The sequence below is a fragment of the Aspergillus thermomutatus genome (assembly GCF_002237265.1).
Source record: "Aspergillus thermomutatus strain HMR AF 39 chromosome Unknown NODE_109, whole genome shotgun sequence".
Lineage (NCBI taxonomy): Eukaryota > Fungi > Ascomycota > Eurotiomycetes > Eurotiales > Aspergillaceae > Aspergillus > Aspergillus thermomutatus.
In genome coordinates this window covers 21,554-43,658 of record NW_020798158.1, presented here as the reverse complement: position 1 = coordinate 43,658, position 22,105 = coordinate 21,554, and the positions used below count along the sequence as shown (strand labels likewise).

The 22,105-nt window shown below is 52.1% G+C and overlaps 5 protein-coding genes across 5 annotated transcripts; 2 read left to right on the top strand and 3 right to left on the bottom strand.

Annotated features, from left to right (window-relative positions):
* Window positions 1–93: 93 nt before the first annotated feature.
* Window positions 94–1,278, bottom strand: CDV56_105160 (uncharacterized protein; the record flags this gene model as incomplete). The annotated part of the gene is made up of 1 exon (XM_026758779.1): window positions 94–1,278. One exon carries the CDS (start codon window positions 1,276–1,278, stop codon window positions 94–96), a length of 1,185 nt encoding a protein of 394 aa, XP_026613972.1.
* Window positions 1,279–2,164: 886 nt separating this feature from the next.
* Window positions 2,165–4,108, top strand: CDV56_104943 (uncharacterized protein; the record flags this gene model as incomplete). Its single annotated transcript, XM_026758562.1, has 3 exons — window positions 2,165–2,756; window positions 2,807–3,320; window positions 3,373–4,108. The coding sequence occupies 3 exons, from the start codon at window positions 2,165–2,167 to the stop codon at window positions 4,106–4,108; spliced, it is 1,842 nt and encodes a 613-aa protein (XP_026613971.1).
* Window positions 4,109–4,406: 298 nt separating this feature from the next.
* Window positions 4,407–6,612, bottom strand: CDV56_104726 (putative MFS transporter Fmp42; the record flags this gene model as incomplete). Its single annotated transcript, XM_026758345.1, has 3 exons — window positions 4,407–5,943; window positions 5,990–6,152; window positions 6,213–6,612. The coding sequence occupies 3 exons, from the start codon at window positions 6,610–6,612 to the stop codon at window positions 4,407–4,409; spliced, it is 2,100 nt and encodes a 699-aa protein (XP_026613970.1).
* Window positions 6,613–8,816: 2,204 nt separating this feature from the next.
* On the top strand, window positions 8,817–15,308 carry CDV56_103909 (uncharacterized protein; the record flags this gene model as incomplete). Its single annotated transcript, XM_026757528.1, has 14 exons — window positions 8,817–8,898; window positions 8,970–9,118; window positions 9,172–9,299; window positions 9,413–9,697; window positions 9,754–9,818; window positions 9,881–10,114; window positions 10,180–10,284; window positions 13,321–13,515; window positions 13,608–13,927; window positions 13,983–14,250; window positions 14,318–14,776; window positions 14,846–14,949; window positions 15,001–15,100; window positions 15,172–15,308. 14 exons carry the CDS (start codon window positions 8,817–8,819, stop codon window positions 15,306–15,308), a joined length of 2,631 nt encoding a protein of 876 aa, XP_026613969.1.
* A 660-nt stretch (window positions 15,309–15,968) lies between these two features.
* CDV56_103259 (putative C6 transcription factor (War1)) lies at window positions 15,969–21,588 on the bottom strand (the record flags this gene model as incomplete). The annotated part of the gene is made up of 6 exons (XM_026756878.1): window positions 15,969–16,439; window positions 16,512–17,056; window positions 17,110–17,393; window positions 17,448–18,877; window positions 19,987–20,577; window positions 20,641–21,588. The coding sequence occupies 6 exons, from the start codon at window positions 21,586–21,588 to the stop codon at window positions 15,969–15,971; spliced, it is 4,269 nt and encodes a 1,422-aa protein (XP_026613968.1).
* Window positions 21,589–22,105: the final 517 nt, after the last annotated feature.

Below are 22,105 nucleotides of genomic sequence, written 5' to 3'. Positions count from 1 at the left end.
GTAGAACTACTCTCATGGACTATGTCTAGAGCATTAACGTCATGTAAACATTGATTCTGCGACATATTCATCATTCGTCTCATAATAAGCTTACTATACCCATATCTCCCCATTCAACTGATCCGTCGGCCTCGACCGCAACCGCGCCGCGAAATCCCCAGCCTTCATCGCACACCGTTTCGCCTCTTCCCGGAAACCCTGCACCCCTCCCATCAGGAGAACGTCATGCGGCGCCTGCGCCTCAATAAAGAACTCCACGCGGAACCCATTCTGCGCAACCTTGCGAAACTTCCGCACGAGCTTCTCGTTCTCCGCGAAGAGCACTTCACACCCGCCAGTAACCACAAGGACAGGACACGGCAGGACAAACGGGTGCCGGACAGGCGCTACGTAGCGCTCCGTGGACGGGCTGAGCTCGACATCCCGCAGAAACAGTCGCGCTGCCCATGAGGCTAGGGAGGCGGGGATGTAATCCGTGCGGTAGTTGGGGTTACTGGCCCATACGCGCTCGTTCGTCGCAGCGGGGAGATTGCACCACGGCGAGAAGAGCCAGGCGCATTTGGGGGCGGGGAGGAGAGACGGGTCGTCTAGCTCGGCGACGTAGCGCAGGAGGGCTAGGGCGAGGTGGGCGCCTGCGCTGTCGCCGCTGAGGACGATGCGGGAGGCGGGGATGCGCAGTGTGTGGATGAGGTAGGAGTATGCGGTTATGGCGTCCTGAAGCGGGGCCGGGAAGCGGCCGCCTGGGTTGCATGATAGGCGGTATTGGGGACAGAAGACGTGGCTGGACGGCGTGTTGGAGAGGAGAGTGGATGCGAGGAAGGCGCACGAGGATGAGCGGCCGTCACCTATGATGTATCCCCCGCCGTGGAAGTGAAGAACGATCATTCGGCCTTCGGAGGGGGAAGAACGGCCAAAATGACTGTTGGATGGGGGGTATGGTGTCGGATACCACGTCCCGCCTATTGATTCGGGTGCGATCTCCTTGTCGACAGCGACACCCTTGTAAAGGCCGCGCTTGGCAGGGTGCATGACCACGAACCGACCTCCCTCTCTAAGCGGCTCCAGTGATAAAGGAGACTTCATCTGGATGGCACTGACTGTGCGAAGGTAGATCTTGATGAGGGTGTTCGCAAGTGCCTGGCGATAGGACCACTCATGGTTTTGACGAAGCTGCGGGTGCAGATAATATACGGCCCAGAACGGCAAGTGAAGAATAGCGAATATGAGTATGAGGAGGATATGAATCAGACTCCAGGATGCGTTCTGCGACGTTGACATTTTCTGATGATGATCTTTCCTGTAAATCACTCTTAGCGACGACTCGAGTCGCAATGTGCTGATCCTGGATTATATATCTATATCGCATGTCAGCCATAGATGAAGGCTGTCCAGGATTAGCAGGCAACCTCATTTATCGCTTTTTGATTGATCAGAAGCACCATCGTATCAGTCTGTCATCGGAGATTTCCCGTGCAAGATGACTCGCTCTTGTCCATTGTCTACGTCCGTCGCGATCGATTCGGCAATCGAGATCGCCGTTTCATCCCGTTGAGAGAGAATCTAGACCACGTCCAAGTTCCAACAACTTAAGTCCCTGAAGATTCTCTCGCAAGCCAACGACGACCACGATTTCATCACCACTGCACATTCCGCAAGAAACCACGGATAGTCAGCTTCTATTCGACGAATTCTCCATCTCAGTTCCCAGTCTCGGAGTTAATGCAATCGCCGGTCACGGGTTTCCGCAGAAAGACAGAGAGATAGTCCTCCGTATGGAGACGCAGTTCATTGCGAATGAGTGAAGTGTTGCTTATCAACTCGATTGCTTCATCAGACTCGAGATTCTCCTATCATCTAGATACCATTTCGCATCCTATTCCGCACACGTTCAATCGGCCGACACCTCGGTTTGACTACAATTGTCGATCGCATCGCGCCCCTATCCACGATATCCCATTCCCGCCGCCGATTTGCCCCCTCATAATCGCAGGTAGTTGCGCGATCGGCGCTCCGACCCTCCCTCCTTTTTTTCTACAAGCAAAATAAACTGTGCAGAAACTCGACATTGTTCGCAATCCAAGCCGCAGGATGCGGTCATTGCCATCCGCGCTGCAATATCATCACGACCGTAAGGCTTGACGGGTGATGGGACACGGTGGTGGCGATGCCTTTGAAAGGTGCTAAAGGGGGCACAAAGGATTCAATTCACTTTGTCAATGCCCGCCCAACCTCGGAAAATGAGAAGCTGAGGATACAGCGCCTGGTGAGGGCGCATGTGGGAAAATGGATTTCCGACCAGACCAAGGACCGTTCGGCGGCAACAGATTCTTCGGACTCGAACCCGAATCGCGAGAAACCCAGTGATCCAGCGTCGCAGATCGTCGAAATAGATACTGACGAAACATTATTCCCTTCATCCTCGTCGCCGTCTGTCGGGTCTTCACGCGAGTCACCCGAGTCTACCATCTCTCGCAGCCTGTCCCTCTCCATCCGTTCCGCTTCTCATGTCCCCCTCCCAGCGGTAGCCTCCTCTCACAACCAAGAACCGGCGCAAGACGACACTGAAAGTCATTGCGATTACAATCCGTGTCGATTGGTGGTGGATGCTGTGAATCAGGAAAGTACTTGTTCTCCGGCCCAAGAAAATATCCCTTTTGCTGGGTCCATCAAGGCCATGGGCGGTGACGTCTTCGATCCTTTTCACACCTACCCGTCGCATTATACTCCCGAAGCCATTAATGCTTGTGAAAGATACTGTTAGTACCCTTGATATATCCTTGAACTCGGAACGCTGACGATTTTGCAGGCATAGACGTTCTCTGGCCCAACCTGACTCCCCCAACTCCCGGAGAACGCGGCATTTCCGCCATTAAAAGCTGGCTTCCTCTTTCATTGTCCGATCCGATTTTGTTTACTGCCTTTTTGTTTGGTTCACTATCACACCGGCGTTGTCAATGGATCAACGGCCACATTCCGGACGGGGCATTTCGGCCTCGCGATCAGCGACTCCTGCAGCAGTGTGAATATGAAACCATCAGCCTGGTCAACAAGGCTTTTAGTGATCCTGATCGCAATCGAATTCTTGGCGATTCTATCATACTGAGTGTCATATGCATGGCTCACAATATCGCCGATGACAACGATCGCCGAAGGAATCGAAACATCCCATTCACACCCCCCTTAACGCGGCTACAATGGCTCGACGTCTATGCAAGCTTGCCACCAAACCTTGTCCACTTGCGGGGCTTGATCGAGCTGATCAACTTACGGGGTGGCTTGAAAAATATCACGCTGCCGGGGGTAGCCACTACCGTATCCTTGTAGGCACCTCTCTGTTCCACTTACTGACTTTGAGCTAACCCGACACATCAGCTCCGCGATTCTGACTGCAAGCTATCTGCTTTCGAAGCCTTTATTTGAATACATACCGCTCCATGCGCCACGACAAGGCCTCAATTTGCAAGAGCTACTAGGATATACCTCTCTTGACGTGCAGCTCGGATTTGGCCGGTTGCGTCAGATCGGCTTTACCCCGGAGATGGCGGATGTCTTTCAAGCTCTACGGGTCTACACGAACATCGTCATCGAACACATGAAGGAGTCCCAGCCAAACCCGGATCTTTCTCTTATCTGTGACCAGCGCAATCTGGTTCAGTACCACCTCCTCAGTCTCCCCTCTGCCAGCGACCTCGCCAGCTGCTTCCCCTCCCGACATCATGAAACCGTCTATGAAGCCTGTCGTCTAGCTGCTCTCATCTACGCCGTCGGTGTCACCTTCCCTCTCCCATCCCAGTGCACGCCTCTTCCTCGTCTTGCAAAGCTCGTCCACGAGGCTCTGCAGACCCCCGACGCGCCCTTCATCTGGGCGCATTCCCAAGCCCGAGTCGCCCTCCTCTGGATCCTGACGCTCGGTGGCATCGCGGCTGAGAACCTCCCAGAACGGGAGTGGTTCGTACACACCCTGCGGCAAGCTGCTTCGAATCATGGGATATGTCGCTGGCCTGATTTGAAGGCTGTGCTTGAGTTCATGCTCTGGTATGACGCTGCCTGCGATCAACCGGGGCAAATCCTGTGGCGTGAAGTCGAGAGGACGTTTGTGAGTCCTTGATGTTGTCTTCGTTCGGCTTTATTTCGTAGCGGTGGCGGTGGCGTTCGGCTTGCTTGGGTTTGGGTTTATATCTCTTGGACAATTGATCTACTAGGTTTATCGGTGTTGGGTATGATTTACGATGCTCATGACTTTAGGCGCAGAGGGCAAAAGGCAGTGGGATGTATTCGTATTCTGTTCATAGGCATAAGTAATATACATACCAATCTACAAAAATCGTCAAAATGTACTCCGTACCATCATCATCATACGCCAGTAAAGTCCAGGTAATGCATTAATGCAAAAGGTTCGGGATCGATCACGGTGCGCTCGAAATCCCATACGACGACGCCTCCCCATGCCGCCCCAAATGCTGCGGGCCATGACGCAGCAGCGGTTCCCGCTCCCAATCCCTCGTCGCCACGCCCGTGTAATCCACAGCATCTGACCGACATCGACTGCCCCGCTCACTCTGCGCCATCGCGCTCTCCGCCCTACCAGCCGCAGACGCAGCCATCCGCTTCGCCTTCCACCAGACGAACCCCGCCAACGCGGCGCCAACCACACCCGTCAGCACCGTCAGCACGAGATTAACCGGCACCGGATTACGGCCGAAAAGCTTAAAGGTCAGCGCGTCGAGCCCTGCCTGGAGGAAATTGCCTAGGCCGGCTAGACAGATGATCAGCCCGTAGACCTTGCCGAAGGTCTGGAAGCCGAAGACCCGGGCCGCGTAGTCGGAGACAGCGGTGTAGTAGAAGGGTCTGTAGATGACGAAGAGGGCGATGTTGGCGTAGCCGGCGGGGAGGCTGTGGGGGATGCAGCCTAGGATGCCGATGAGGGTGGCGGTGGATGCGAGGAGGAGGAGGACGTGGGGGGTTGCCAGGGTGTCGAGGATGGTTCCGATGAAGGGGACGGAGAGGAGGCCGCCGAGGGGGAGGAGGATGTCGAAGACGCTGTTTAGGTGTTTGGAGAGGGCTGGGGAGAGGAGGTAGTCGTATTGTGCGCGGATGGAGGCGACGAAGTAGTTGATGCGGAGCATCTGGAGGATCGTGAAGATGGTGATGAGCACGAACCAGGGTGTGGTGATTTGTTGGAGAGCGGAGCGGCCGTGGAGAGCGCCCCAGACGCCGCCGGCGGTGGTGTTGTGGGGTGGGGTTTTGCCGACGATGCGGTCTTGGGGTTCGTTCTGAGGAGGGTGAGTGGTTCGAGAGGGTTCATCGAGAACGGGGGCGGCGTCGGTGTTGCTGTCGCCTAAGAGATCTTGGATCTTGCTGACGACTTCTTGGCGGTGCACGCGGCGGTCGTTGCGCTGGCGCTCGCCTTCGGAGCGATTGGTGAGGTGCTCGTCGACGCGGTCGTTGGCTTCGTCAGCGATGTAGGCTTCTGCTTGTTGGACTAGCTCGCCGGCTGTTTTGTAGGATGTGGCTGGCATGATGAGAAGTTGCGCGGCGAGGATGAAGGCGGGAACGATGAGATAAACCATGAAGAACTTGTGGGTGGTGAATGATCCATTGGTGCGCTCGTTGATGAGTCGGAAGACTAGAAACAAGGCGCTGGACGCATCAAATGCACCTGTGAGCGTGGATAGGATCAACCCAGAGCGAGTGGGGAATGTGTTGGACAGGTGGAATGACGAGATGAAGATGAAGGGGCCTCCGAGCGACAGAAAAAGGTATCCAGGAATGTATGCATCAAAGGGGAGATTGGCAGCGAAACTGAAGAGCAAAGCGCCCAAAGTGAGACATATGCTGCCAATGATACCACAGACGCGAGGACCGTATGTGTCGAGGATAGTGCCAACTGGCAAGGCGGATACGTTGGTCGCCACGGCGGCAACGGTGAACATGAGATTCAGGCTGTTTCGCGTCAGCTTGGTCAATAGACAGAGATCATGATGCATACCGCAGCTCCTGTCCGTAGCAGACTTCCTGATTTTTAGAGAGCTCGTCGCGCGAACACAGATTGCGATAGACCCCTTCCCGAATCAAGACAGGTTTCAATGCCGCAAACCCGAACACAACTCCTGCTGCGAGGAAGCAATAGATGACTGCGATAATTACCTGGCCTAGGTATCTCGTCAGTTTTTCTCAAATCCTGATAAATAAAGGTTCAGATAGCTTCATACAGATTCGTCTCGTGGTACCGACTTCGAACGCTCCAGTGGTTTGCAATGGATAGGCTTCATCCGGCAATTTTGAGGGCGTATCCTGTGGATCATGTCCGCCATTCTCATTCTCATCCGGCTGTTTCAGCTTGGGGATCATCATAGGAGTCTCATGACGGGAAGTGAGCTCTTCATGGGCGCCTTCTCCGGGAGGCTGGTTCCAACCGGGTCCAGCATACGGATTGAAATTTAGACGATAGCTGTACGTTGACTGAAACGAAGATGAAAGTGATTCCTCCGGGAGGTCGAGATGGCGCCCGTCCTCAGAGTCAGAATCGCCATCTTCTTGGCCCTGATGCTGACGCGACAATGGCCGAGTTTGACCCCACGATTCAAGATATGAGACTCGATTTAGAGACATAGCTGCACAATACAGATGAGAGGTTGAACAAATGCAGAGGTTTGAGATGGCATACCGATGGCCTTGATTAGATGGGCTGGTTCAATTTAACGCATCCCTGCAGAACTGTAACTTGAAAATTATGGCTCCAAAAGCTTCATGGAATGGGCTGCGGCGTAGACCTCAGTAGCTTGGAGACCGATTCAGGGTGATAATAGATTTTCCAACATTGCCGGCTGGGGGAGATAACCTATATATATGCTGCTTCCAAGATAAGGCTCAATTGATGTATGAGACTAGATAATGGTGATAGATGGCGACTTGACGATGGGTGATTAACACGCAGTAGACTACCCAAGGTACAGTAAGGTACTAAAAGGTAAGGTGTACCCAGTGACGTCGCTGATAAAACAGGGCATGGTCACCTGATTCCGCGCTCTGCTTTCCCCGCTCCAAGTATCAAACAATTCTCCATCATCCATGATATGATTCTCACATTTCTCACATTTCTCACAACAATCATGATAATCTCCTCTAGCTTATCTTCTAATCTGATTGACTAAACCAGAAGATAGAAAACATCGCTCCAGCGGCCAGCCAGTCATTAAGGTCTCGGTCCGAAGCCAGAAATCTCCTCAGTGGGTCGGTGGGCCCTCCCATCAGATATCCGGTGTCCCCATCGCTTTACCTTGACGCAGCCCTTCAATAATTGGGCAATTTATGCCTCGACCTAGAGAGGTATACAAGTTAGCCGCGTCTTTGGCGTCATTTTGATGATGTCTTTCCGATTCATCGCCGATACACCCTTGTTAGAAGTCGCTTTGGCCTTCTATTACTTTACACATCGAGTAATAGCATCTGCTTCGAGCCGTGAGCCGACAGATTCCTGAGGACCCTTGTGGTATTAGCTCACCTCACCATGAAGTATAAATCTACCTATGCTAGAAGCACTTTATGATCTGCTTAAGAAGGGCAGGTTAGCCACCATGTGGTGTGATACTAATTCAAGCGTCCTGGTTTAGTCGTGGCCTAATGTTATTATATACTACTAGCATATTCTTAACGCCATGCACAGCAGGTACAATGCATTCTCTAAGACCAGGGCAGATTTAATGACTTCTGCGATGCACCCTCCAAACATTCCATATTGCTCAGGGCGCTAATCTAGTGCCGTTGAAGTTCGTGACTGTCGTGTCGACTGTTGACAGATAGACTGAGATGCTGCTTTGATCCGTGAGAATAGTGGAGGCGTCTTGCACGGCCAAGGGCTGGCAGAGACGCCGACAGAGGGCAGATAGATGAGGAGCTGTTAAGCAATCATGATGGCCAACTGAAGACACTTGGTCATGTCCAGGGTTCGCCTGTTCGGATGCAGGAAGAGAGGAATTGATCGAATTTCTGAGATGAGGCATTTGAACTCTCTTTATATTTATCAGGTCAGGGCTGGCTGCACGAAAAGCTTCCATACTCGCTCATCCCTCTGTATGTACCCATCGTCAATAGCAATTCAAGCGGCCCGTCGCAGGATCACAGAGAAGATCTTTGGAATGTGGATATATAGCCGTAAAGTGTCACCAAATCAATCACATGCAAAATCACCTTCCGTTATAAATGTAACTATCTCAGCCTGGGTTCGTTGGAGGACAGACCAATCAATCAAAAGCAGTAGCGATGGAGGCAGGCAGCATCCAGGGTGTGAAAAGTGGACAAATAGCTCTTCCTCCATCTCTTGATATCACTAGCCTCAGGTAATCCCTGCAGGCTAGTCTACAATACCCATATAAGCTGTTTTGCTGGCTCAGCTGCGCTTGGAGTCACATTCATCAGCTCAATAAATCCATTGTCGGACCACTGCCGTAGGCAGACATATATATCAAATAGAATACAGCCGGGCAACCCCGAAAGATTCTTCCAGACATCTTTTCTTACACTGAATAATACGCTTCAACCTGGCTATCAGTTGGATTTGGAGGCCTCGCAGAACTGGAAGAGATGCGGGAGGCTCAGCCTACCTCGGAGAAGCGCAGCGAGACCGACAATGGTTCTTCACGAGAGTTCGAGGTGATAAGGCCAGTCATCGTAACCTGGAGGCTGACCATAATCCTTCCTTCTCTGGTAAGATAAATAGGCGATATTATGGGTGTTCGAGGATGCTGAACAAAAGATACACCAGCATCGCCGTCGGTTTGTTCCTGTCGCTGATGGATACGACCATCCTTTCCACGATGCTCTATACCATCTCAGATGAATTTGGAGGATTCCAAACGTCGTCTTGGATTGTCCTCGCCTATACCCTCTCTTATTTCGGTAAGGCTATAGTTCCTCTGCTCTGCCGCGGCAAGAAGGCTTATTGGTTCCCTGATTTCCTCCTTGTATAGGCTGCGCTGTATTCATCGCCCGAGTATCCGATGTGATTGGCAGGAAAATCACCCTCTTCGCCTGCTTTCTCATCTTCCTTGCCGCGTCAATGGCGTATGCAGCTTCCAAGAATCTCAAGCAACTGATCGGTTTTAGAGCTGCCCAGGATGTTGGTGGGTCCGGACTGTATGCCATGGCGATGATAATTTATCCAGAGATCAGTCCGCCAGTGCCCTGCCCGTCATCTCATCCGTTGTCGGAGTCATCGTGGCGTTGGCGGGTATCAGCGGACCCCTCATAGGTGGGCATTTGATCACTTATACCTCCTGGCGATGGGCATTCTGGATTAAGTGAGCTGTTTCTGGCCCCCTCCAACAGGAACTAGGGATGACTGATCATCGATCGGCCGCGTCCCTTGTGCCTGTATACCGGCAGTTGCCCTATTATTCGTCCGGCCGAGCAGTTTCTATGCTGTGAAGAATGCCTATTTTAAGCACCTCGACTACCTTGGGACGCTGCTGATCATGCTCGGCAGCGTTCTGTTGGTGTTCATTCTTAATCAAGCGGCCATCCGGGTCTATGCGCGGAAGAGTGCTCCCGTCATCGTAATCCTTGTGATTTCTGGTCTTGCATGGATAACATTGGTCTGCTGGCAGTGGATCGTGTCGTGGCATGCCAAACTCCGGCACCTTCGTCCTCAGTTGCCGTTCCGACTTCTGACTGATAGAGTCATGGTGGCGGGATTCCTGTAAGCTCGCGGTGCGCGTCGGGATAAGAGACCTCAACTGATCCCTATGCGGCCAGGAGCACCCTGCTGACAGGATTCGTCATGCTTCTCGTCATCGTCAACATCCCGCTCCGCGCAACTTGTCAACCTCAAGGACGCGATCGGGCCCGGGGTTTTGCTTTTGCCTCTAATGAAGCACCGCAGTCGGCTCGGGATTGGGGGGTGCCGCCTCGGCGAAAAGGAACAATACCTTCTGCACTTTGAACCTGGCGAGCGTTTTCATGCTCATCGGCAGTGCCGTTTTGTCCACACTTCCTGATTCCGTGGATCCTGTCCCGAAGCAATATGGATTGGAGGCGATCGTGGGCTTCGGCCTGGGACTGAGTCTATCCACAATGACCTTCCTCACGTCCATGCAAGTCGAGTTTGAGGACCACGGTGAGTTACAGATGCAGTTTCCAATATTTCAATGCACTTTCGTTCGAGACTAACATGCTCCACAGCCATTGCGCCGGCAGTCGTTGCACAGCTGCGGATCTTCAGCAGCAGCATCGGCACCACAGTCAGTTTCATCATCTTCAACCACAAGATTCAGGAGGCGCTCACGGGTGTGTTGACTCCTGCGCAGCTGAATGACTTTTACGATCGCCAACTGCTGTCTTCAGTTTCTCGGTGACCCAGCATTCGCTTGTTAGGCAGCGGCTGCAGACGAGAGGTAAAAGACAGTCATGCGTAGTGGAATGGAGTGCTTGGCTCCAGTAGCAATGTGTAATGCTTGTTTGGGACTCAGACGGGAGGCACAAGGCCACGTTGATATGCTGCCCTTTCCTTTTTTCTTACGGGCAGATTTAAAGATCGAGGCTGTCTTTGCAATTCACCCCTTGCTTACGTGATGCTTGGAACCACTCATGCCTATCCATCAACCCTTTTTACAAAAAGTATGACAGGTGGCACTACTAGTTCCCACGTCATCTTCTAGCCCAGACTTGTCAGAGTGTAATATTGAGTGTAATTGTCAGTTATATACGCGTTAGGCTTCGAGCAGGGGATACTGAAGGCACCAAGCAGAGAAAGACCGTAAAACGAACCGGTGTGGTTGATGGAGACTGTTCAGACCTCATGGTTTAGGTGGTCGAAGCGGACTTCATTGGGTGATATTGGTCCCTAAGCCTACAGCGAAGCAAGTCCTCCTTTGCTCAGCTTCGCTGCTTGATATGCTTCATGATATCGACGTCAAAATGCAAGCCAACCATGGAGCCAGGCGCAGCTTATCCTGAAGACAAGAACTGGTGAAGCAGCTGCTCATAATGGGCCCGATCAAAAGATGCCCAGTTTAGCTAAGAGTGTGAACTCCGCTAACGCGCATCCATCACCAATTTCGCTCGCTGGGTCGCAGATTTGCTTCTTCTTCACCATCCCGACTTATTTGGGCGAAAGCAACGGAAAACAGATCCATGGTTTGAAGCCTCAAAAGGGATACCTAGCGTTCATGTCGTATGGCACTGTGGAAACTTGGCCCTGTTCTTTAGAGGACAATCTCACTATAGCGGCATAGCCAAAGTCAGCCGCAAAAGAACACTAAATGCAGAATTAATTGATCGATAATCTTGCTGGAGCTCCTCATATTTTCAGAGGCCTATAAACTGTAGATTTTCATTATACATTTTTTAAAGTACAAAATGGAAGCGGACCTCACAAACAGTCGACTGATCAGGATAAAAGCACAGCGGGCCAAGCCGAAGGTCATGCTTTCCCTCAAGAAAAGTGGAATATCACGTGGGTGCCATGTGACTCCACGATGGTTGCAGGCCCCATTGCCTTTATCATCACTACATCACAACATCCTGGGAATTTGTAATTAACCTCTTGCCTGGTAAGGCCACAACTTATGGTTCTGCCAATCTGATTAGCGTCTAGTCTGGCTAAAAATGCAGCCTCGATTCGAGACACAAAACAATATGATGAAACCATAAGACGCACGGGACTCAGCACGTTGCTATCCAACCTCCTCCTTCCTCTCGCCCGGCCATCTGAGACATTGGTGGCGGATAGGCTGTTTCGGAATCGTCACAGAGTCAACTTCTACTTAACTCATTGCCAAATCGCTTTTTCTCTGTGAATTGAGTCGAGGGGCATTCAACGACATCTCGAGGATGGGAGATCCAGTACCTATCGCTCTTCAGTCACGTGAGATTCGTTCATCACATAAACATCCTCTGTATAGGTGTGTTTGTCAAGCCCATCACATGAAGGCTCGGTCATTCCTGACGTAGATGTGGCTTGAAGGGTTTAAGTCTGTTGAGCGTGTCAATCTCACCGGCTTACTGACGGACGAAATTAAGCTATCGGTAGTAAGGGAGGTTTTTGCCGAATAGAAGCTGAACTCATCTCGTCTTGAAGGGTCGTTTACTCGTTTTAGCCTTAAGGTGTGCCCGTCCGGAACAATATGCCAATCGTGAACCCCCACGACTAGCGGCTTTGATGTACATCGGTAGAGTCCAGATCAGAGGATATTGGCACTAGGTTCTATTTTCACGAAGACAGTGGGGCCGCAGATACTACCTCAATGGCAAACCAAGGTTCCTTGTGGAGAGTTAGCGATGATAGTCTACTCGGCCGACCAAAGGGGTCCCCCCTGAAGTTGAAGGATAGAGTAACCATACGGAGGCTCGGAAAGAGTGGTTTATCACAAGTACCGGGATTCTTCTTCGCTTACTTTGAGCCTAATTTCACCGTTGGGGAGGATGGGAATCATCCTCCTATTAGGCCTGGGAGGATTTTCTCGTTCCGGCAGTGATCAGAGGCGGTCATGTCAATCCTTATGCGCTTGTCGGAGGGAACGCCATCGGCTCTGCAGCGCTCCAATCCTGCCTTGAAGCTTGAGTACGTCGCTATTCCGCTTGGAGAAGGAGACCGCCGGCCTGCAGCAGTCTGGACGTCCTTTCCTGGACTCCATCACACACTCCGTACTGCGATCCTGGATCGATGTGGTAGTGAAGTCCTTTGACCTAACAACATCCCTGTGCCTGGCTTTGCAGAACTATGGATGACAGCCATGCTTCCTCGTTTCCTTAAATCGGCATCACTTGCTAGGCCAAGTTCTTGTGTGTTGCAATTTTCTCTCTCCTTCGGCGTTGACCCGCAGAGTATCTTGGTCCGCTCTGATCCGCTTTGCACAAACCACACACCAGTCAGGCTTTATTCGACCATTCAACAGCATCATCACTTGTTGTCGCTAGGGTGGCCAGTGTTTAGCCGCGTATTAGTGCTTCGCTCTTCTTTCTCGCATCTTTTCCCTCCCTTCTCAATCTTACTTTCTTCTCCGCGCCTTTCTCACCTCACAGATCGGTCCAGACACCCGGTTGATGTTTTCATCTCATCCATGGCTGTTATAGTTGCCTGTCGATGACCATCCTGAGACCACGTGATGAGGGGATGGTCAGTTAATGTTCCTTATTTCGTGTCTCTTGGTGTCTTTTGCTTCTCAGTCGCAGTAATTTTCCTGGCCGTCGCTAACGTGTTGCGATGTCTCTTGAAGTCTCACTTGTCGCCAGCGCCATCTGAAATGTAATATATCACTGTTACTCTTGAACTGAACGACTAGTCTAAGTGGCCTGATCTAGATATCTGACAACGAACTTTAGGTGATAAAACTGGTACGGAATGTTTGCGCTGTCAGCGATCAGGGCGGAAGTGTGTTCCAGCACCAACGAAGCCGGAGGAGGTCACTTTCCGACACGGTCAGAACCCATCTCTAAGGCCAAAAGGTCCCCCTCGCTATGGAGAGAGTGACTTGACTTTCCCCGATGACCAGGTTTGGGTCAAGACTCCCCCAGAAGGTAGGTCCAACCGAAGCTGTCATGGTTCTCAGTTTTGGGACCGAGAAATGGGCCAGCACTGACACTGATGGGGGTTTCTTATAAATATTCAGTCGATTTCGAAGACGAGACCGACCGCACGGCTGCTGATTATCATGTTATTCCGGTAGAAACGCCAACATCCTTTCTGGAGGCGCTGCCTGAAGGTCGATCATCATCTTCTGGCGCAGCATTCCCTTCGTCAGCGATCGTCAACGCTGTGAATCCTTCTCCTTCTCCAAATATTCCACACAGGTCGGGAATTGCAGAACAATTTACGCCCAATGTGACCGATTCTCTTCTACCCCCAGATGCTCTGGTCAGCCGTCAGAAACTGGCCAGTTTCAATGAAGCCTTCCTTCTACGACATTTCCGAAATTCCTTGGGTGCATGGGTACTGTCTTATTCTCTCAATTTGGTGAGCCATCTGGCTAACTACAGTTCTCTAGCTGGACGTGAGCGACCATGAAATGCATTTCTCTGTAGACGTGGTGGAACGGGCACCCTCCTGTCCACTCCTTCTCTACGCGTGTTTGGCGATAGCGGCTCGTCACCTCTCCCACACGAAGAACTCGGTACCTCCGAATATCGCAGATGAATATCACGAAAAGTGTATCGCGATCCTTCTTCCAGCGCTAGAGAACAGAAACTTCAGCATCAGTATCGAGGTTGTCCTCGCTTCGACTGTGATATTGCGCTTCTTTGAGCAGATTTCTTGTGCGTGCGAGGGATAAACGAGAAATTACATGGACCGAATTACTAATGCATTTGCACGCCTTTACAGCTCACGCTCCCTCCAACGATCAGCAGCGACACCTCCTAGCCGGATCAGTTTATTTCAGCTCTCAGGTCGACTGTGCAATCTCTGGAGGCCTCGCGGAGGCATCTTTTTGGGTCTTTGTTATGCAGGATATTCAGTTTGCGCTTTCGCACCAGAACCCCCTACGGCTGACGCTCAGCCCCTTTGAACAAAGCCTTTGCCAAATGTGGGAGAGCAAGAACTCACTGGCTGAGCGAGATTGGACGCACCGGGCTACCTGGCTTCTAGCTGAAACCATCAATTTCTGCTATGGCGCGAATCACCAAATGCGCTTAGACACAGTCGATGGTGACGAATTGAAAAGAAAGATCCGAACGTGGGAGTTAGAGAAGCCAGAAACTTTCCAACCATTACATTTCTCTCATGCCGACCCGCAAAACCACAGGCCGTTTCCCGTGATTTGGTATACGACGCCTTTACATGGTAAGCCCAGGACTTGTCAACTTCATCAGGACTCGACGTTCCGAGCTGACTTTTATAACGTGAGCGCAGCTACCGCGATACAGCATATCTGTATGGCCAAGGCTCTGCTGTTGGAGCATGAACTACACCAGACGCATACTGGCAACGCAGAACATATCGCGAGGAGGATCAAGGTCTGTCTATAACAAGTTGCCTATTTATCCACGATTGCTGAAACTCAGCAGGATGATATCATGACGAATCTCGGTATTCTCTTCGGTATTGCCCTCTCAACCGATGATGACCCGTCAGTACGCATCATGGCCTGCCACGCCCTCTGTGCCTGTAAGTCTTCTCAGCAGACAACGTTCGGAAAGGTTTCGGGCCGTCACGAGATACTAAGTTCTTTTTTTCAGGCGGTTCATGGATCCTCGATCCTCTGGCACAAAATTGCCTCCTTGCTCTGCTTCGCAAAACAGAGGCAGAAAACGGTTGGCCGTGGGCATTCGAGGTGCAAAAGCTCAGCCACGACTGGGGCTTCACCGCAACATGACGAGCGATGTCTGGTCGGACTTTGCCCGTCCACATCTTCATACTCGGTACTCGATCGACATAAACAGGTCGCTCGATTTCCCGCCCAACGCGAAAGTATCACTTACGCGTCCAAAGTAGCCTCTCTCCTCCCCGATCTCGAAACTAAAATCTTAGTACCTGCAAAATCTCTTTCAGTCTCGCCGTCTCGGCGTACCTCCTGCAAGGCTTCATGGGCTGACTGGACTGGGATCCACATGATCTACGCAATGCGCCGTCCGCAACAGCAATTCGATGCACCGCGTCTCGGCCGCAGCAGCATTTCCTCACGAGGATCGAATGATAAGAATGGCCCCATATCAAGTGGGGCCACTTTCTAACTCTTCTGGGAACTGGGTCGCTCCCGTGTGGGGCTTTTGTGTGGTGCTTCTTCACCGTGTTCAAACTTCATACTGCTGAAAATACACAAAAATAAGAGAACGAGGAAGATTCATATACACTAGTCGGCAAGAGTAAGGAGGAAAAATGCCCTGGATATAGCTGGCCTGAGATATAAACAAAAGCGAACAAATCTTCATGCCTACACGGAGTATCCTCGAAAGAACAATAACCAAGAACAGGGGGATATCTAGAAACCTGTTCCATTCCTTTTTATCCGAATAGTCACTGTAAAACCTCAAGATCAATAATACCCCATTCCCCCATCAGTCGGTAATGGAAGGTTCAACAGCCCATCGGTCAGCAAGTGCTCCAGCGCGAATATATTCCCCGAGTCGAACCCAACCTGCATCCCTAACTCGGGTACGAAGAATCCCTGGTTCATCGGAGGCATCATCATATTGCCCCCGTCAGGGTAAGACGACATATCCTGGTAATTCGAGTTGAAAGGCGAGTAGAACTGGCGCGTTTGGGCTTGCTGTTGGGCTTGGGTTGTTGCGGATGAAAGGGGGACGGATGGGTACTGGGTCCAAGGGTCTGAGTCGGTAGTGGTACTAGACGGAACGGTTTGGGCGGTCAAATCGGAGGTTGGTGTCTGGCTGATAGGTTCTGCTGAGGATTGGGAGGCGTAGCTTGGACGGTGGTGGTTTGTAGCGGAGCGGCTGTTGGGGTCTTTCATGGCGACTTCGCTGAGGAGTTGCAGGGGGGTTTGACCCTGTTCGAGATATTAGTTTTCCTTCTTATAGCGAGTTGTGTTTAGGAGGAAGGTTACGGTGGCAGATCGTACCGACTGGGGTTTGTCTCCTTCCTGGGCCTCTGAGAAATCCACCGGGGTACAAGCGACTGGACCTGCCCCAAATGCTTCTCTCAGTGCTCGATTGTGGTCTTTGCGCTTGACAAACCAACTTCGAAGCATGGCAAGGACGACAGAGAATTTGCCCGGTGTTCGGCCGCCAGGAAGCTCTCCTGCTGCGGCGTAGTGGTCAATCACTTCGTTGAGGTAGTATTCAACCTTGAGACTGGAGGGATCGATGACCTGTCCAATTTGGCTCCCGGGAGATGAGACAATGGAATATAGCTTGATGAGGGAGACTGCAGCAAATGATGCTCTTGCCAGGCAGACAGTCGGCAAGGAGATCAGGTCCTTGATATCGACGGAACAAATGGTGTCCAGCACTTGATGAATGGACGTCAAACAGACGCTGAGCGCATGCATATGAGCTGCGTTGGTATAATCTTCCCCTGTTTTCTTCCGGTCGTCACCGGTCTCCATCAACATGGAGTTTTCATAGATGTAGAGATTCACAATGTACTCTGACTGTTTCATGATAGCTGGACTTTAGTCAACTAGTGTGCTTGAGGCGCTGCGCAGCCACTTAACTTACGATTATAAATTTCTGGTGGAGTCTCCCTCTTCCACTGTTCCAGTTGCTTTTCAAACACCTTCACCGTGTATTGAACCTTCGGATCTGTGAAGGGCACATTCGAGACGGCATCATCGGAGGACAACTGAAAGTTGATATCCTCAGTCATGCGCGCAAGTTTCGCCCACTGTATCACTGCTTTATCTGAAGGCAAGGCGTCAGGAGACTTTTCCAGAATCGCCACGCATTCGTCCATATATGGCTGCCATCGGACAAGCAGGACACGCCTTAAGGATACAGCCACTCTACCAGAAAGTCAGCAACAGCACTAAGATGATGTCCTCGACGGACAGACTTACTGGACAGCCATGAAATAACAAGCAAGCCACGTCCGTCGCGTCTCAGGAGAATCAGGGTTCATTGAAGGCGGCTTCTTCATAGCCATTTCCTTGAACATAGGCAAAGGCTTGTTTCGAGTCAACAATCTCCTATTCATCCCCAGATCCATCGCCACAGTAACGGCCATGTGAGTCAATTGGTAGAATTTGAGCTGCTCAAATTGATCAGGTGGAGTGTACCAGTGGCAGGAGACTACCAAAGCCTGCACCAGCTCAAGGGACTTTTCACCCTTGACCACTATTCGCTCTGCGATAGTCTTGTAGAAATCTTCCAGCAGCGCAAGATGAGCATCGGGCTGTATAGCGCCGACAGAGACAGCGATAATAGCGTGAAGGAGCACCGGCTTGGACTTTCGAACATCGCTCATCGTCGTGCCGGGAGGGAAAACCACAAATGGCATTTGTGGCCCCATGTGAGTCACGAATCTATTGAAAGCCTCCAAAGCTACCGGGAGGCTGACGAGTCCTCGGTCGATCACATCGACAAACTCAGAAGTCCCTGCGTCCGGTCTGCTTCCAGACTCAGAGCTCGACCACGGACCACGCCATTGTCTCGAGGGCGCGTTCTCCCTCGTTTGCTCCTTGAGGGGGCTAGACACGCGAGGGTACACTGCTGTAGGCCCGGGATCCCTCGAGTCCTTGACCTCCCCACTGGAATGCCGTTTGCTGCCCGCCAGATCTACAGGAGGACTCAGATACGTCGGCCCATTCGGCGCAGTCTGTCCGCCTCCAAGCCACCGTCTCCCCTGATGTTCCTCCCGCGGTTCACCCGTAGGCCTCGTCTGCAGTAGCAGCTCGTGGCCCTGCGACGCCTGCAGACTCGCCGTCAACGCATCGATTTTCCTCTCCAGCTCCGCAACCCGACTGTCCGTCTTCTTCTGGCGCTTGCGAGTCGGTGCCGTCACGACACACGTCCTCCCGGCTTTGGCACACCGTTTGCACGATCCGTTCGGATTGCTCGGGTCCGGCTCGCATCGGACTTTGAGCTGTCTGCATGCCTCGCAAGCGCGCGGCCGCTTCGGATCCCCGTACGGATCATTGGGATCCGTCGACTCGGTTCCGGGCACCGGCCCGCTGGGGTAATACCCATGAGGCGAGGTCGATTGCGTATTCGATGCAGCGTAGTGGCTGTGGCTACCTGAGGCGGAGGACGCGGAGTGTACCTGTTCGCTCGGGGAAAAGTGGGACGACGGCGGGTCGGGGTAGTCGCCGGCGGGATGCGTCGTCGAGGGAGCGGTGGTAGCAGTGCTCTCTACTTGTCTTGACGCAGTAGATGGAACGTATGAGTGGCCGGTCTGCGCTCCTTCCGGGCCGTTCTTATCACGGCCGACACGTAGACGCGGATCGATGTCCATTGCTTGCGGGGCTGCGAGTGCAAGCAAGTGCCGACTCTGCAGATGCACATAGCGTTGTCAGTAGGTAGCTCTGCATCGTTGCGTCGGAAATGATGCGTGCAAATTCAGAGCCTTCCAGCCAAAGGTGAGCAAAGAGATATTATCTCGGCTTACCTGGGATGTTTCCAATCGGCTAAATGATATCTGCAATCGGAGTGTCAAGTCAAGCTCCCTTGCAGGCAGTCGGGAAAACGGTCAGTCGGGCCACCGATGACCGATCAGTGGAGATTGTCGGGAGATGGAGATCACCAGCCTTTTGCAGCATCAATCTAAGCATTTGCTCCGAGCTTAGAGCAGCTAAATAAATGACAAAACAGAGATGGCGTTGTTTGATGGGAAACCCCCTGTAAAGGATGTTAGTTTGACGGTTGTTGGATGGAGCAGGTCTGCCCAAGCTACCTTAATCAGAAGCTGATTTGTCACGCATCGGGACTCATACATAATCCTTTGTTTCATCCACATTTTATTTACTCTGTAGTTCAAGATCATCACTGTGTCTTCCACAAATCAGCTTATCTGCTAATTTGACCAGACAGTGACAAGGAATAATATTTCATACATATCGAGTGCTCCAATTTTTGAGGGGAATCTGACGGCTGACTGACGACCAGAGACGTATTCAACTACATCGGAAATCACACATACAGGGGTACAATCATCTGAAAATGAATCGCTGTTCTCGCCAATACTTCATAGGGATATATGAGTGGAGGAAGCTCGACAAAGAATCAGTAGAACCATAAACGCCATAGCCCGAATCATCCGACTTCAACATAGCAACACTCGACGCAAAAGCCAACCCTGACATGTCAACACAGGAAACGCTAGCTCTATGAAACTTGGAAACGACAATATCCACCAGATGGACACGCTGCTGAGTATAAAAAATCGTAAGATAACCGCTGTCAACGCCATACCAGAGAGCATCGACTCCAAAACGGTGCGAGACTGGAAAATTCGTAAACATGAGAAAGTTGTGTGGAGGTAGATTCCGTGGCAGATTTATCGGATCTTCAGGTCACCTTGTGCACAGGGCACTCCTTCTTGCGCTCAAACCATTCTACAATGCACCTCTTGTGAAACTTGCATAGGCACTCCAAGCGTACCAGCGGCTGGCCGACCTCGTAGTCTTCCATACAGATCGTGCATTCTTGCACGGCGCCGTCCTGTCCCAGACAATCCTTCTCCGTAGCAGTAAATGCAAGCATGCGCACCGGGACAGGAGACGCGCCTACTGGACTGCCGCCTCGAGACGCTGACCGCGCGCCGTGGCCATGGCCCTCAATGCAATCACGAATATGTGCTTCCCGGGCATCCTCGTTACCATTCTCGCCCAGCGGTGGCAGTTCGTCGTTACATATGGGACAAATATCGCTCTCGTCCACATGACGACGGGATGGACGGGAGACGCGCCGGTGGAATTCCTGCTCATCACTAGTTGTACTGAAGAATCCCCCGGTAGACACACTAGTCCCTTCAGGTGCCAGAGGGGGTAGAGGGCGGTGTGACGGAAAGTAGCCTAGGTAAGGACGCGCCGATGAACTATGTCGGTTAGAATACTGCGAACTGGACAATGATCCATATCGCGTAGGTCTCTCTTGTAGGCTGGAACCAAACACGCCGCCTAGAGCACTGCCCAAGCTTGTGTAATCATTCGAGCTTATCGACCGCCGATTCAATCGTGAAGAAGACTCCGTCTAGAAAGGCGAGATCTTGTCAGCATTTACCACTCGACTTTTCGAGTTGACAAAAAAACTTACAAATGCATCATAAGGAAACTGTCTCGTAGATGTCGACATGGAGTGATAAGACCGGTGTCGAGCTTGGGTCGGTGGACCCCTGCCCCAGTTCGTCCCTTGCTCGCCACCTCCTCGCACCGCAGTGTACCCCCGAAGCGGTTCCGGATTCGGGTCTGGCACACACGGGTTGCAGAGTCGTACCTCCTCGCCACCGCCGAGAGCTGGGTTGATCGCGGCCGGTGGTGGCGCTGTATCGTCCCCATCCAGATTGATGACCTGTGCTGCCCGCGCGGGGATCAAAGTCGATGCAGGCGAGCGATTCGGCTCCGGAGGGCGGACGATAAACTGCCTCGGTATCGTGATTCGATGAGGAGAACAAGACGCACAAACAACCCGTCCACACTTCCGACAGTGATGCTTCCTGTACCAGAAACTGAACGGTGTTCCGCATATAGGGCAGTTCGTAACCTCCGAATCAGGTTGCCATCGCGGCCGTATATACTCCATATATCCATTGGCGCCCTGCGACCAGGAAGTTCGGTGCGTATTGTCCGGTCTTTCAGATAACGGCTGCGGCGGCGAAGAGGATAGGTCGATAGGCGTGGCGAACGAGGAACCAGGAACTGCAGGGGTCGCTACTGCGTGGGATGATGCCCCCTGGATAGACCTGCTATCCACTGCTATTCGGCTACTCGATCCTGCTTCCATCATCCCATGGGACCCTGCGCGATGCGGCCACCCATCCCCCTCGAAATTGACCAGCCTTCTCTTCCGGTCTGACCCGGAGAGAGTTGACCGTCGCCGTTCCGACCGTTTATCAGAGCCAGCACCAGCACTAGATATCCTCAAACTTTCTGAGCTAGCATGAGGCCTGGGGACAGCGCCGGGAGGGCCAGGCACGGAGAATGAGGCGGGAGGAGCCGCGGATGTAGAAGAAGCGGAGGAAGCGGGACTCGACGACGACGACATGAATCTTGGAAACGTCGAGGAAGAGGACTTCAAAGCTGAACTCCCTGCAGTTGAAGAGGAGACCAGTCTCCGCCGTTTGGACGACGGGCCGTCATCGACTGCGTGGCGAGGAAATTCCAGGATGGGTGCGGGGAGCTGTGCGATATCTGACGATGCGGATTGGTATAGAGATAGTAGGCTGGTTGCGTTACCTCCAAATTGTCGTGTATATTCGAGACTTGAGGAGAGGGATTAAGGACGTAGCGCAACTAAGAAGGACAGATTCGTTATCTCTGCGAAGCGAGGAGGGTGCGAGAACCGATGGTGCCCGGACCTTAAATGAAGACCGATTATCAAGGGTCTCGTGACAGTAAGCCAGCAACCGCGAGACAACAGACAGAACAATAACAATAACACCAAGATTGAGTGGACCATCAGACAAAAGATTTCAAGGTCATCTGTAACAACAATCAGAAATAGAAAAAGGGCGCACGAAGCACAGAACTAGAAGAAAAAGACTCAGTGCGGAAGACAACGC